Here is a 16193-nt window from a genome sequence, read left to right as displayed (position 1 = left end):
TCAGGTTATAAAAGAAATACAAGAATTAACAGCTTTAATTTCAGAAAAATCTCTCCAACCTAATGAAGTGCGTTGTTTCACACACACTCTATTTGCTTTATGTTCATATTTGTTTAGAAGCTAGTGGTTTTTACACGACCTCAACATACAGAAAGCCATTTCCAGCACATGCCCAGAGGTCATAATTCACAGCCCACTGACTTTAATGACAAAATTGACTGTAAGGTAAAATAAGGGCCCAGTTAATTTAATTAGATAACACAGTTGCTAAACCTGAGTAACTACCTGTTTATCACAGTAGAAATTAATGTTACTTCCAACACTCATTTTCTGACACCCTACCTTCAATTCCTCAGGTCGCCCAAAAAATAAGACCTCAGACACTAAAGCTGATACAATATGCTGAGTCTTCCAGAAACTGATTGCCTGTTTGTCTCTTCTGTTTAGTTCACGAACTGATAAAGAGGACATTATCAAACTTGCTGGCATATAATTTTTAAGCATGGGTTAAGAATTGGCACAGCATATATTCAACTTCAAATTCATACCCATAACAAGCCTTTTCCCCCTTTGGCCAGGCTGTCACCAAAGTCTTTTGGCTGCCGACCCATTTCCTCTCTCCGTTTCTGCTGAAATTCTTTGTCCATAGTAATAGCAGCCAAGCCTTTTCCAACAGAACCAGTGATCCTAGACATCATCCCTGCTGCACCACCTGACGAAACACAGCATAAAGCAAAAGTTTTTCTTTCACAACTTAACAGTAATTGACGCACAAGAAGCCACAAAGTTCATAGCAACTTCCTTTCATATTCGGTTTAGCTATGACAAATTCACATGGAAAAACTACCACATGTTGGTCGTGTTAAGACTCCAGAATCTGGCCTGAAATCCATAACTACAGCTAAAGGTAACCTTTAAAATCTTTTCAATACATGTTATATAGAATATTGGATGGAAGCATATATTCTTTAGTTACTGTAACACTCAGCTAAACAAAAATTGCAACAGCAGCTGGTCTTAAGAATACTTCTCAGGCTTCTCCAGGCATTTTAGGACCATTAGAATTTTTTAGCTTATTCACCCGCAGCATGTTACTAATTCAGTTGTGCATGCAATGTTTCCCACTTTGCTTGCTCATTCTACAGAACAGACATTTAGAAGGTCTCAAGTTTATATATGAATGATCTGTATCACAAAAACTGGCAACAGTATGTGACAAGCTTAAATACCCATCAAAAGATTACCACGTAGAAATGCTAAAGTCATAGCTTTCCCTTCAAAGTAACAAGTAAAAAAAAATAAATTTAAATGCAATCTATGTCATTAAAGCCATTTATCAAAACAGAAAGAATATGACACTTTACCCACTGTGTGTCCAACAAGACTTTTAACACCAATTACAATGCCTTCAGCAAATTCTTCAGGTCCCTGAACAGCACCCTGAAAAAAAAACCTTATTATGAATAGCAGAAAATTATACATTCATGCATCTGCTTCTAGAAAAAATATCGAGCCCTTCAGAGTGACAAATAAGGGCATTTGAATGTTTTATTTCTTTACAGTCAACATAAAAAAAAAAAATCCCTGCTTTCTTAGCTCTTCAGTGCGTAGAGCACAGCGACACCACCACTATAACCCTATCAGTATATTCAATCAGCCTACTATTCACACACAGTTGGAGAATCAGTAAGTTATACCTGGAATGGCTCATAGAAGAATGCTTCAACTCCCTCAGACAAACCTCTGATTAAGCCAAATGGGTTTCCAAGAACATCTAAGCCAAGTACAAGGACATACATCTGTTTCAGGAGCTGAATAATGAGGGGGGGAAAGCAAAACCAAAAGCAGTGTTAATGGCTGTTGTTACACGTAGTTCCATGTTAATTTACTATCCGAGTAAGGTGTTAGAGTACTCAAGTAAGTATTCAAATAGTATGGTTAACTATAAAGAACAGAAGCAAAATATTTTAATATTTTTCTTCACCAATGACTTCAAATTCTTAAATGTTTCTAGGACACTATTGTTTTTGTTTCTATAATATGCCATCAAATTCCTATTTTGAGATGATGAAAAAAGATTAGTACATTTTGGAGGTATTCATCTTTCGTATTTACTGCTTTCTGAAAGATATTTACTTGTAATTTAACACAAAACCTTGACTAAATAAACTTACTTGTTCACTATAATGTCTAACAACTCTCTTCATCAGTTGGTCTCTTTTGTAGAACTGATATTTAATTTCAAAGAAAGCAAGTCTGAAAAACAAGTAATCACACGTTAGTGAGAGGCACTTTCCCTGCTTAGTTAGTTCTGTTTTTTCCTTCAGATAATCCTCAAGTGCTGTTCGCTTAAAACTGAGCTCAACCCCACCTTCCCATCATTCCTTCCTTTCGCCAAGGGCTGTATACATCTATAGCGTCCAAAGTTTATCATAGACCCAATTATTAAATGTACAGTAGTTTTATTCAAAATATTCGGAAAAAGAAATCTTTATGAGCTTACTTGAAAATCAGATCATCCACATCTGTTAGAGTAGCTCCAATACTTTTCAAGAGCAAATTCAGAGATCGGATGGCTATCATTGCTTCCCTGCTCTCTGATGCTTCTCCCCCACAAGCCAGAGACAGACTCAAATGCAACTGTCAAGAAAGAATTAGTAAAACAATACAAATCAAGACAAAAAAAGACACACATCAAATAGCCTCAGAAAGCACTCTGTAGATTCCCAAGAATGTATAATTACTGATGATCTTTCTTCCCTTGTTCCAAAAAAATCTAACTTGTTCAACAGAGACATTACGACAAGCCCATGAAAGGGTACTTGATTCCTATTTGTCATACATTACTTGGACACCTTTAGGCCAGCATTTTCTACCTTTACTCATTATTATACCCCTTGACTCTTCACACTTAGCAACGGTTTAACAGTCTGTCTGTACTTATGGGAAACTAAGAAAGTTTTCCAAAGCAGTATTAAATTGTAAGAACATGAAAAAAATCCCCATTGGGAAAAGAGCATGAAGACCTCAAATACCCAGAAGGTTGCCCTGAGGATGTATTTACTATAAGGAATTCAGAGATCATTGATTTTAATTGTTTTATTACCCGAAAGTATCTCTGTTACATACCTTAATTGGAGAAATATGGAAGTACTCAAAGAAGCTGAGCATTGACAGGTCTGTTAGGGAAGACTCCATTAGCTCAGTGCTAAGAGCATCTATATCTTGCTGAATTAATTTAGACTGGTTTTATTAAAAAAAAAAAGAACAGAAGTTTCTCATCAATGTATTAACTAGTATAATCAGATGCATGTAATATAATTAATAATATATATAAATATAGGTAAAAATATGCATACATACTAATAAAAAGCAAAAATAATCATAAGTGAAAGTAATAAAAGAGCAAAATGTTTGGTTACATAGCCAAAACCTCCAAAAATGGAAACAAACTAATAACTTTTGTATAACAGATTATAACTGTGCTAATACTTTTCTTTAATCTGGGAAAAAAGCCAACACCAACACCCACAGCAATTTATGGGTGACTTTTCCAATTTATGCTATTTTCACTTGACATTCCCTTAAATTCTTCAATCACTTAAGGTACCGCTTCTAAAGCAATTTAGAAATACTAGTGAAATAACTAACTTCCTGAGACTCTTTGCGTTTTTCTATTTCTTCACAAAGTGAGACTTTTTTTTATGCAGTACATGCAAAGATATCATCTTTAAGAAAAAGAAACTTCTAAGAGTGACTCTCCTATGCACACCAGAACCAAATGTGACCTTTCTGAATATTATCCACTTACACGGGACAACTCAGAGCCATGAAAATTTGTTCCGTTTTGTTCTCTAAACACAAGACAGGTAGACTAACAACCAGAAGGCCACTCCAGAGACCCTAACCTTAGTTTATCTACTTCCTTTGGTAACCACAGCTTACCATGTGATGCATTCATGAAATACTAAACAGCAGAAAACAGTTAATCATACCCCACTATCAGTTACTCAAACTTGTCGATTTGTAAAACTCACAGCCAATGTTTAACAGAAATTTCAGCACTTCACTGAAAATCTTCTTACCCTGTGTCCCTTTACTGAGTGTAAACAAATGCAATGTTCAGTCATTAAACTGAAATATTCAGAAAATCAAAACACCATTTAGCATAAATAATAAATAATAAACACTGTTCTGGCCAAAATGACTTTCTCCCATACATTACCCTTTGTTTTTCAGCTTCTGGGTCTGTAGATGGAGTGAAAAGTTCACTAAGCGCTCCTAAAAATCCTTGATCAATTTTCACTGCCATTTCCTGGATAAGAACCATGAAGTATCTAAAATGGGAAAAACAGCATATACTTGTAGAAGTTACACTTAAATCATATGCTTACCCCAAGCAATTTAAGTTTTGTATGCCACAATGTATATTAAGACTTATAACCCACAATACCAATTGTCTATTTATAGATAGAAGGGCTTAATACCCCCATCAAGCTAGACATGACCATATTATTCCTATCTTAACACTTTCAAAATTTATCTAAAGGTATTAACCATCGCTAAATACTTCTTATATTCATACGTTATAATTTCATGTGCTCCATGGATAACATCACCTAAACAACATATACCATCCTCTTATCCAACTGCCTTTCTCCAAATCTCATTTAAAACAAAGCATCCTCAAATATTACACCCACAGTAGTTGAGTACAAACATTTTCATAGCAAACCATCAGTACAACTAGTTTGGGTCATTTTTAGTAGAGAAACTCCAGACAGACGTATTAGCTCAAGAACATTTCACAATCGGTCACTGGACCGGGATACAGTGGAGACTGCATGAGCTGTCTGTTGTTGGAGCACCAAAGAAACCCAGCACTGTATGGCAAGCAGGCAGACAGGCAATTCCAACTGTGGCACAAAAGGGAAATAACTCTCATAATTAAGGAATTTGCCTAACAGTCCTTTCAAGTGGTTGCTCCTTACATCTAAAATTAAGTTTCTTCTAGAATGACATTTTTCTCATTGGAGACATTCAAAAACTCAATTCAAAGTCAAGAGTTGTTTGGATATGAGAACCTGAACTTGTTTTCACTTCTAAAATGCATCAAATCGCTAAAACAGTAATACAACACACTGTGGAACTCACTTGAATTGCAGCACTTTGCTGTATTCATTGAATCTAGTGATGACGCTGATATCAATGAAGGGTTTTGGTTCTACAGAGAAAAAAAACATCTAAGTGTGTCTAGAAAATAAATTGCCAACTCACTGTTTTCAAGGCTCTGATATTACTGAAGGCTTTCTCTTACCTGAATCCATAGCAATTGACTTGGGAGGGGCCACAGGGTGAAATACAACAGGAAACATGGATCCTGGTAACTGATTATCAACCTAAAAAATTATTGCATAATTACACAAATATCGTAACGCCATTATATTTAAAGGCTTGAGTAACTTGTTTAGAGATTGTGTTCAAGAATGTCATTCTTTTTTTGGAGGAAGGGGAGAAAAGGAAAAGGACTACACTGAAATTGTTTTAGAATGTTTCCTATTTAGCTATGAAAGGTCAGATGGTTTCAAGCGTTGCACAAAGGATGCTCAGAATCACAGAATCACTAGGTTGGAAAAGACCTCTAGGATCATCGAGCCCAACCATTCCTATCAACCACTAAACCATGGCCCTGAGCACCTCGTCTACCTGTCTTTTAAATATCTCCAGGGATGGGGACTCCACCACCCCCCTGAGCAGCCTCTGCCAGTGCTCAATGACCCTTTCTGTGAAACACTTTTTTCTCATGTCCAACCTGACTCTCCTCTGCTGCTGCTTGAGGCCATTTCCCCTTGTTCTGTTCCCTGTTACTTGGGAGAAGAGGCCAGCTCCCTCCTCTCTACAACCTCCTTTCAGATAGTTGTAGAGAGTGAGAAGGAACAGAGGTACCAGGTGTTTACACAGGTCCACACATATTCCTTTAGAGGGTCTGTAGCTGATGTACACTTTATTGTAATAGTAAAAACTACTTTCCAGCAAAATAAAAGCAAAACGTGAAAAGAAAAAGTAAAGAGGAAACAGTTCCCCACCACCTGGTCAGAAAAGACATCAACAGGGTCCTCAAAAAGGACTCTCCCGTGGAGGACTCTGCAGCACAGCAAATGGAGATGAAGACAACATTGATGAAGATGAATTTCTCACCATTATTTTCCTTTAGTATTAAACACTTCTCAGTCGTAAACAGCTCAAGAGCTCTATTATTTAACTTAGCAACACTATTAGCACTGTTTGTAGAATGCTAATTAGGTACAATTTCAGCACATTAATTCCCTGTTCGGCTTACATGCACGTAAATCATTGCATGCTACATTTGAGTATTTAAATGTCTATTATCTACTTTCCATTAGACAACAGATCTCAACGTGCAGATACACTCTCCAGGGTAAGACACTACATGACTACAGACAAACTACGGTAAACACATTTTCAGAAAAGGCTGAGATATTTGTTTGTTTCAAAACACGTCTCTTCAGAAATAAATTTTGCATCATAGCACCCTGTTTTACATAAACTCGCTACCTTGTGGATTTTTTTTTTTCCCCATACTACTTGAAAAATCCTAGCACGGCAGTTCTGCAGCACTGTGCCACCAACAGAGCATTCGCAGCACTTCTGCTACTCTGATGTAGAGAACAGAGCATCACATACGTAAGATTTTGGGATACTCCTTCAGATAAATGAATAAAATAAAAGCCTTCGTGTGCCTCCTGAGTTATAGAGCATGATGAAACGCGGTACCTGCAGCCAATACAACTGAGCCCGTAAACTTCTTTGGTGAGGCGACTGTTTGAATTCAACCTGAATTCCTGACAGAAAGTTGCGTCGGATGCTGCATCTGATTGGGAGACGCATTTCCATTGGGACCTTACTAAAATTCACCTAGAAATACAAGAAAGCAGAGATAACAAACAATTTAATTAGAGAAATAATAAAATGTTATGTTACTGGTAAACAGACTAGCAAATCAAACTTGCAATTTTCCTTATTTCACAATCAAATGGCTACTGAATTACTCAATTCAATTATTGTATGGGAAACAACAAAAACCACAAGTTAGTGTGATAAATACACTACATTGCAACTTTGGTTGCCCCAAGTGGGAAGCCCTGTGTCATCTTAGTAACTATTTCTTAATGAGTTATATATTATATTGGCATAATTAAATATATATACATGCAGCTGACTACGTTCCCAGCTGATGCTTTTACCCTGATCCTGAAACATTTAAGCAATGAGGAGCAAAACCAGAAAGCTCTCCTTGTTCTATGCCAAATGTAACAACCTATAGATACAAATTTCTCTTAACACAGCATCTATCATTACTTAGCAAAAGAGAAGCCTATTTTAACGGTTGCACATGTTCTATAATCGTTTAAACACTGAAACCTCAAAACCTACCTCAAAATTGCCATCTAGTTTATTCCAACCTGCAGCACCACCAGAAAGATGGTTTTGATAGGCTTGCTCCAACAGGTTTATTTGCTTTTGATTAAATGGTTTCCACTTTTGCTTTGGTTTCAGTTCCCAAACAACACCAGAACTGCAACACAAATAACAAGGTTAACAACTTATAAGTACTTTAACCTTTTTTATCCATGCAAACCACGTAAAAAGACATTATTCTAATTTTTCAGGCTCAAAAAAACCTACTGCTTACTTTTTCATAATAAAAGCTATGAAAGGAGGTAGTTAAATCCTATTTATTTAAGTTGCACAACAGGAATAAAGACAGAATTTCATTTTACTTAAAAAGGCTTCACTTATATTGCTTTCATTTGAAAGATAGCCGCCCCCAACCCCAACTGTATTGCTAAAATTACGATATGCTGTCACATTTTGATTACTCAAAGGAATATTTAGGCTTCCATGTGCAGTACCTCGTAATTCCTATATAAGAGATTTCTTTTTTATTTTCATTGTTAACAAGAGAAAGTCCAAGACTATGGATCGACAAGTTTATTTCTTGATCAGGTTGCTCTAGCTCCTCTGCTTGTCGGGCTTTAGAAACTAATGCAACATCATCTGTGAATAGCAGCACTCGCTGACGTCCATCCAGGAAAGACACCCAGTGTATTTGAGTATTTGCATTGTAAGGAAACTGGCCACATCCATCCTGCATTGGAGGCAATAAAATGCATATAATAAGTATATTACAGGAGCAAATCCATGATGTTGTTGAATGCGTATAAGCAAGCAAATTTAGTGGCACACATACAAACCAGAATGCAGTATTTTTCTTGCTTGTTCATGTACTACATCATCCTGATTAGCTGCCACCTGGTATTTCAAACACTGCAAAGAAGTTGGGGGTTTAGAAATTTTTCCCCCCCTCCTTTTCAAGAGTAGGCATTCCAGCAATATTTGTGGGTGAGAATAATCTTGGAAATTATTAGGAAACAAATGCCTTCACAGCAAAAAAAAGAAAATAATTTGAATCATGGGTAATGGGGTAAGAAAGCATTAAAATCATATACCATGAAACTGTAAAACCAGACCAAGATTAACATCTCTGCTTTACAAATGTAGATATTCCTTATTTGTTAATCTGTGAGGCTGAAACACAAACTTGCTTTGCTGTTCTCACTTTTAGCTACTAATATTTTCAGTTTCTTAACTCTGTGCCCAGCCAGCAGAAAAACCAAGCCATGTCTGAAGAATTCAGTTTAGTAAAAGGTGAAAGAGGGCTGCTATTTAGAGACAGACAGATAGGACTTTATTTAGCCTACATTCCATTTAAGTGAGAAAAATCTCCTTCCATCAATGCCTGCTTCCCCAATCTTTAATAAAATAGGTGCCCAGTCTCACATTAGACTTACCTCTGCTTCTAATTAAGAGCTTCTCTCTTGCCACATTCATTTTCCCATCTTAATCATTATTATTTTGTCCTCACTTCACACATTTCCCTCTTCTAATATTGCATGAGTTAAACACCTAAATAGCTCTTGGTGAGCCACTCAGAGTTTTCTGCTCCATGCAAGCATTTCCCAGAGGAAAGGGAGAAACACAACACTTGGGGGGGGTTTCTCCATATTCAGGGAGATAGTTAAGCTGAATGCAACACTGCCAGAAAACTGATGAATTACTCATCCTTTGTACTATTTAGATATTTTCTTAGCTCACAGACTTTCCTTCATATCCATGAAAACCATGCAGAAAATACAGATTTAAGATTGTGTCCCATCCTCCAATTGTATTAATTTAAATATCTAAATCTTGCTATTTGAAAATAGGCTTAGAAGTCTCTTACAGGACAAGACAGATGTAGTTACTAGTGAAATATTCTCCCAGATATTGTAGACTTGTTATAGTCCTAACTTGGCTCAGCATTTACTTCTCTTCTGAAACTTACCTTAAGCAGGTCATGTTCGCCAAAGTTTTGAGAGTAGCCCCAAGTCAACTTTCTTGTTTTAGTTGGATCTGTCCATGCGAACAAGCATACTTGGTTTGGTTTCAACTCCATTTCCCCTTGTAAACCACTGCAAGTTAAAATTAAAGGTGTAAAACAACAGCATTCACTGGTTAAGACCGCTGATTGAAATGGTGCAAGCAGATCACAGTGCCATCCACGCTCCACCTCTCCAGCCTCCCACGGAAGGGCACGAAGGGCCCAGGCTATCCACTCCAAACAAGCCTGGCTGTAGCAAGGCTCTTGGCAACCTAAGATCTGTACTCCCACTTTATTCTCTCTGCTTTCTGAAACTTCAACAATTGCTTGAAAGTAGACATAAAAGAATACGATAAAGAAAAGTGGATTTTTTGCTTTTCAGGTACCATAACAGTAAAGGAGAAGTACTTTCCTCACAAAGGAAGCCCCTGGCTAAGCAGCCAATGGTGAATTGTGTCTTTCACGTACCTCTGTTTATATCTGAGAGAGTCCCATGAAGTATGGTTAACAATAAGAGCTGGAGCAGCTCCCTCATGATAGTCCGAAAAGCTTATGACAGTAGAATGGTCGGAAACATTCACATCTACCAGTAAGCCCCCATGCTGGAGAAGAAGTTAGACAGAAAATTCCGTATTTGTTCTATGCATACATGCAAGTTAGAACAGACAAAATTCTTATTTGAGATCAGTCATGCAATGGCCTCTTCCAAATGAAAAAAAGGAACTGTACTCCACGTTATATAGTAACGGTAAGCTCAAAGCGGTCATTGGCTTAAGACAGACATCAGCAGCATCCACAAACTACTTGTTGATTTAATTGAAAAACTATATTCAAATGATAATAGAAGGATGATAGACTGATCAAAGAACTAATTTATTTGACTAAGTTCAGTAAAAAGTACAGGCAAGCATTCCTTTCACTTTGTTACAAAACTTAGTGTGAGAAATTATGTTCAGCGCTCTACACCGTAGTAGTAGAACCTCATTACACACAGGACAAGAAAGGATTCTCTTACGAAGCTGAGCGATCTGCTATCTTAGAACAGTGAACAAAAAATCCTACTATTCTAATTAAGTGCATCAACAGGACACTAGATCATGGATGACATCTTGTTCCAAAAACATTTTTTCAAACTGCTCCAGCAAGCTTGTAGAACTGGATTACTTGTAACTCATAGTTACTTGTATTGCAGCTAATTATGGTAAGAATTCTCTCCAGAGACTTGTCTGAACATGCCGCATTCACACACACATTCCCTGAAGCTAGGCGTAAATTATGAAATAATTAAGATTCTACTAATTGAATCATAAATTATTTTAGCCATGAACTGTGTGTCTACATCATGTACTAGCTTATTAAAAAAAACCAAAGAAAACCAAAAAATACATTCTATTTTGGGATAACTAAACAAACTGCAGGCACCTAAGAAATAACCTCTGCAAAATAACAGATGTTAGATGTGTATGCCATTAATCTAAGAACAACAGAGCTGTTCAGTTTCCTATAAGCTTGTCAAAACTAAATACATTTGACCATTTCATGCAGCTACGAAAACATTAATATAGCAAACGTGATTCTCGACATTTTTTGTGCAACAGAACTCAAGTGCAGTGCACCAACACCTCAAGGCACAAGGTTTCAATCTTTATTATCTTGGAGAGTCAAGGTTTCCTTAATACCATAAGGATAAAATGGAGTATTACGAACAAAAGAGACAAAGGCAGTCTCACCAATTCCTCCAGCCGCAGCAGAGTTCCATTATCCTGGGATTTAAACAGGAATGGTTTGGATGATCCTCCATAGCCAACGACTCTTACACAAAGTTCACCAGATGAATTTTCAGGCCAAAACGGAAGACACTGTAAAACAAGAAATACGCATCACCTGCACAGTTCATATGTGCCCAGTACAGTAAACCAGCCGTAAAAAGTCTTGTGTGACTATTTCAAATGCTTTAGATCTTATCTCAGTGTCTACTGATAAACATTTCATCTACGACTGAAGTACTTGACGAATTTATCAACATATTGAAGCTGTGCTGTTCAAGCTGCCCTGGGATGTGAGGTACCCACATCACGCCATCACAAGTCTCAGAGCTTCTGTAACAGCACTGCTTTTTCTTTAAGTGACAGCTAAGGACCCGCTGTCTACCTCAAAAGTCAAATAAAAATAACTGAAACATTACCTCTGAACTTGAGATATAATTCCATTTATTCGTTGGAAAAGAGCCATCAGGACCAATTTCTCCAACCTCTAGTTCCAGAGAAGATTTGTTTGCTATTGTGTAGAATGGGGTGAAGGTAACTATCCTGGTAAGGTTAAAACTGCTCATTTTGATGCTAACTCCAACCTATTCAACAAGAACAATTTAAACAAACAATTAAGCTTAGGAGGTAAGTCAGGATAGAAAAAAAGAAAAGTCAACATTTACTGTAATTACAAAAGCATGCAACACTCCTGTTCTGAATACCTGTAATGCAGAACCAAACAGCCTGCAGCAAAATCAGCAAAGTATATAACACAATTAACACAATGGGAAAGAGACAGTTTAGCTGTAGCATTTTGTAGCTGCAGCATTTGTGGGGAAAAACCCAGCACGAACCCCTCTACAGTAAAATCAAGGTGATCTAAAATGATTGTATCGGAGATAGATTAAAGAGCATATGGAAACACGCTTTCCCACATATCTCCATATCGTTATCAAGTGCATTCTTTAACCTGCTTAGTTGTGGAAATGTAGACTTACACAAAGCTGCTGAGTGAATACCTAAATACAGGCAAACAGCTATGAATTTAGAGTGTGAAGTCTTATCTCCACTCTGCAAGTTAACTATCGAATTTTCAAAACAGCCTAGTACTACACTTCAGTTAAATAAACCACATTTATTCATTACATGGAAACATCCGTGGGTGAAATTATTTGTTGCCAGGTACAGATGCCAATAGCTGGCATATAAAAATTACCACCCTAGGTGTTCAATATTTCCATGATTTAAATGCAGTGTAATTAGTGAAACAAAGGCTTTAAGGAGAAAAAGGAGACAGGCCAAAACCTGACCTCCAGAGTTCCACAAAACAGAGACACCATCTTACCAGATAGTCCATGTTGTTTGCTGAACACCTGACACATCCATAGCTTCCTACAGTATCAAGGGAAAAGCTACTGGACCAACCGCTAGTTGAAATACATAACTGGATCTACACACAAAAAAAGTACAACATGGAAAATACTTCAACAATTTCAGTTTTATAGTTCATGCATTATGGAGTGCAATTATATCACTTGTAGTAGTATCAAGATGACACAACTGCTTTTAAAACCTGTAAGTTAAGCTTAAGGACGTAATATCACTATTCATATACTGACTTATAAGCCTGTGCCTGAGTTCTGGGAAACATGTTACACTAAAAGCTAGCAAAACAGAGGCATCCTCACTGATAGGATAAGTTAGACAAGAGCGTGCAGTGGAAGACCTGGAAAAACCTGCAGACTTTGTGTCTACCTGCCTTCCCTTCTACCTAGTCCAAAAGGAACAATTAACAAGCAGCAGAGCCAGATGAAAGCCCATAGATTTAAATACTAACAAAAAAATTCTTTAGATGAAAAATGTGTGTGTGGCTTTTTACCCCTCTCAAAGAGGCATTTTTAAACAGTACCATCACAACCACCATCAAAAATAAGCACACCTTATTTTTACTGAAAATATTCTTCTTTTTGAAGGAGAACAAAACAATATCTCTGTAGTCTGCTGGATGCTTCACGTGAGTGTCTTCAGCTCGATACTGGAGAACACGGGAAGTCTTATTGATTATCCAGTAAGGGCTGAACACTGACAAGATGATTCGGCTTCCAATTCGCCTGGTATGAATGTAAATATCCACGTCGCCAGACTGGGATGTGCAACACACAGAAAAAAATTCAGGCATCCCATTCCAAATTTTAAGATGGCCGTTCCAGTCTTTGCCTTGATATTTCATCAACACAAACTCCATTATTTCTCCACTGATTCTTGACTGAAAAACATCTGCAGCACTCCCTTCCGTCAATTCATGGATTTCTGCTGTTCCCTGTAACAAAATTTAAAGAAGCAAGTTTAAGTTTTTAATATATAAGATTTAGGCATTGAAAAAAACAGAATTTTCATCTTCCTTTGCAGGGTGCGTGTTTCAGATCTCCTTAACACACATCCCAGTCTCCAATCAATTCCCTTTGAGCCTGATCCTAGGAATAATTTCAGATCAATAGCACTTTCTTGCTGGCAGCAAAGACTGGTTAATTCTAGAATCCAGCAAGGCAAACTAGTTCCAGTGTATCCCCTGGCTCTGTTTGCCCTCTCCATCCTTTGTCATTCCAAAGGATTTTGGCAATGTGTCCTTATACTTACAATACTGGGTGCAACACTGAGTTGGACTGTGCTGCAGATGTACAGCCAGGATTTTTCACATTAAAGAACACCCAAGGCAGAAAGCTGTGTCATTCAGTTTGGTAGCACAGCTCTTCTCAGGGAGTAGAATCCTACAACAGCTTTCCTAATTTTTACTGAGAAGCAGTATATTGTGCTGTATCGAGCAGGGGCCAGGCTTGGTTAGTTGAGGAACGTGAAGACGGTAAGAATATAGCCATCTACAAAAACAGTGATGCCAGAAATTGATTCTAATTACTAGTTTCTAGCTCCTCAATCAAGGTAATGGCACTCTGTTCTCCATTTCTGTGACTCAAGTACTGAAGTACAGTCAAGGCAAGGAAAACAGGAAGGAGTGCCATTATGATGCTGGGCAGAAGTGAAATGAAGATCCACATGAACGCTAAAGCGTTACACAAGTAGGACAAAACAGAGCAACTAAGATGATAGTTCCAAATCCTCACACCTTTTTCTGTTTACTGAAACCACTCAGCCCTCGTGAAGAAATACTAGATACTGAAAAACGAGGAAAAAAAGTCTGCATAGCATCCTGCAAAGAAATCTTCCAATTTGTGCAGGGGAGACTTCACAATAGTCCCCAGGAAAGAATCAGTGTCAGAATGGAAAGAAAGATTTTTCCTACGCAGCAGAAAAGCTCCAGAAATTCCAGAAGCTTTTCTTACGCCTCCACTGTGAAACAAAAGACATCCTGCCAAAGACAAACAAAAATCTCAGAAGAACGTAAAAGAGAAAGACTGATTCAGTACAGGATTCATATTTAGGAAGCAAAGCAGAATTGGCCAGGTACATCCAAATGAACAAGAACTAATCCCCCAAACTCAGAGAATCAATCCATCAGCTGACTCGCTCATTTACATTAGGAAAGACAACTAACATCATTCAGTACCTTCCACACTACATTCACCTCCACTTCTAAGTAAAGAGTGTCACTCAAAATCAAGGATTTAAAAACACAACCACAAAATAACATACCTCAAGTAAATATCTCAAGGAATATGGTAAAAGATTCCTCACAGTCAGTGTAGGGTAGAGGTGGATAATGTAGGCAGGATCCCACTCCTCTCCATAACTTGAAATAAAATTTAGTTCATCAGGTACTGCTGTTGAGCTGATTACTAAAGGCAAGATATTCGTCTCCGAGGCTGGGCACTGTAACAAGCACTTTACTTCAGTGCTCCTGTGTAGCTCTTCCCTCCAGGCAATGTAAGTCGTGGACTCTCTAAACTGACCTTGCAACGTTCCTGTTGGTTGAACATATAGATGACACCTGTGGAGAGAAGACAGGTAATGGTACACAACTTTGACAGCTGACTTCATCCATTTTAAATTAATTGTGAGCATTCTGACGGGCTTTTCTAGCACATTCTACCTAATGAAGGTATCATTTGAGGTTGTTTAGCCCAGTCAAGAAGAGAGCCAAGCACAAATTTAAGCTTCCACACTAATGTTGCTTTTGTGCATTAGTCTCGCAAAGATTAGCCTTACAGAACAAAAGAAGTGTACCTGTAAGAGTGTAAAGGAACGTGAAATTCCTCTTCTGGCTTCGATATGCCAATTGGCTCCAGTGACTTGGAGTCTCTAGACAGTTTATAGATTACAAATGGCACTGAGAAATGGTTCTTGATCTAGGATCAAAGAGCATAATTTTCATTACATTTTTATGGTGAAAACTGTTAAAGGAAAAAGTAAGAATAGCAACAAGGAAAAATCGACAGTAGATTTTAAAATCCTCTGGAAAACAAACCTATACATGTCTCATGAAGAAGTACAATTCTGAAGGAGAACAATATGCAAGCATATAAGAAAACTACACTAATTTTAAGTTCCATGAACTGAAAAAAATGTTTAAAATGCCAAGTCACATATGAAGTACCTATTTCAACCTCAACGATAAGAATACTAGAAAGCCAAAAGTTAAAAGTAAAAACCAAATTTTTCATTTACCAGGAGGACATACGCATAGAGAATATAGATAAACATTCATTTAACACAGTAAAATACTTTATAATCTGACTTGAAGTAACTTTTTGGAAAAGTATGATCTCAGAAAAATGGATTAAGGAAGAAAAGCAAAGTCACTCAGAGAAAAGCGGTGCTTTTGAGTTGGTTGGTTTTTTACCTGCAGAGGAGATCGTATAGTAATAACCTTGTTTCCCTCTGTAGCATCTATCTGTACAATGATCGAGTCTGAACGATCAACAAGAAGGTTTTTTATGTTGTACAGTCGTCGACCTGGTTTGGCTATGGGAATGTTTACCACTTCTTTATATCCTTGTAGTTCTAAACCAGAGAAACACACAAAAGTCTTAATTAGGTAAACCAAATCA

The 16193-nt window shown here is 37.4% G+C and overlaps 1 protein-coding gene across 3 annotated transcripts in view; it reads right to left on the bottom strand.

Moving 5' to 3' along the window:
- VPS13C (vacuolar protein sorting 13 homolog C) overlaps positions 1-16193 on the bottom strand; it is an 80443-nt gene that overhangs the window by 14649 nt on the left and 49601 nt on the right. For all 3 annotated transcript variants that reach the window (XM_054077429.1, XM_054077431.1, XM_054077432.1), the window contains 21 exons: positions 15986-16146; positions 15370-15491; positions 14839-15133; positions 13130-13510; positions 12536-12640; positions 11628-11792; positions 11173-11301; positions 9911-10044; positions 9407-9533; positions 7935-8170; positions 7456-7597; positions 6796-6936; positions 5318-5399; positions 5155-5224; positions 4226-4337; positions 3130-3243; positions 2504-2640; positions 2175-2256; positions 1698-1811; positions 1365-1440; positions 549-712 (listed from right to left, as the gene is read on the bottom strand). In XM_054077429.1, coding sequence (XP_053933404.1) covers positions 549-712; positions 1365-1440; positions 1698-1811; positions 2175-2256; positions 2504-2640; positions 3130-3243; positions 4226-4337; positions 5155-5224; positions 5318-5399; positions 6796-6936; positions 7456-7597; positions 7935-8170; positions 9407-9533; positions 9911-10044; positions 11173-11301; positions 11628-11792; positions 12536-12640; positions 13130-13510; positions 14839-15133; positions 15370-15491; positions 15986-16146 — 3089 coding nt within the window. The remainder of the gene's footprint in view (positions 1-548; positions 713-1364; positions 1441-1697; positions 1812-2174; positions 2257-2503; positions 2641-3129; positions 3244-4225; positions 4338-5154; positions 5225-5317; positions 5400-6795; positions 6937-7455; positions 7598-7934; positions 8171-9406; positions 9534-9910; positions 10045-11172; positions 11302-11627; positions 11793-12535; positions 12641-13129; positions 13511-14838; positions 15134-15369; positions 15492-15985; positions 16147-16193) is intronic.

The sequence above is a fragment of the Cuculus canorus genome, chromosome 12 (genome assembly GCF_017976375.1).
Source record: "Cuculus canorus isolate bCucCan1 chromosome 12, bCucCan1.pri, whole genome shotgun sequence".
In the NCBI taxonomy this organism is placed as follows: domain Eukaryota; kingdom Metazoa; phylum Chordata; class Aves; order Cuculiformes; family Cuculidae; genus Cuculus; species Cuculus canorus.
This window is presented reverse-complemented; position numbering and strand designations above follow the sequence as displayed.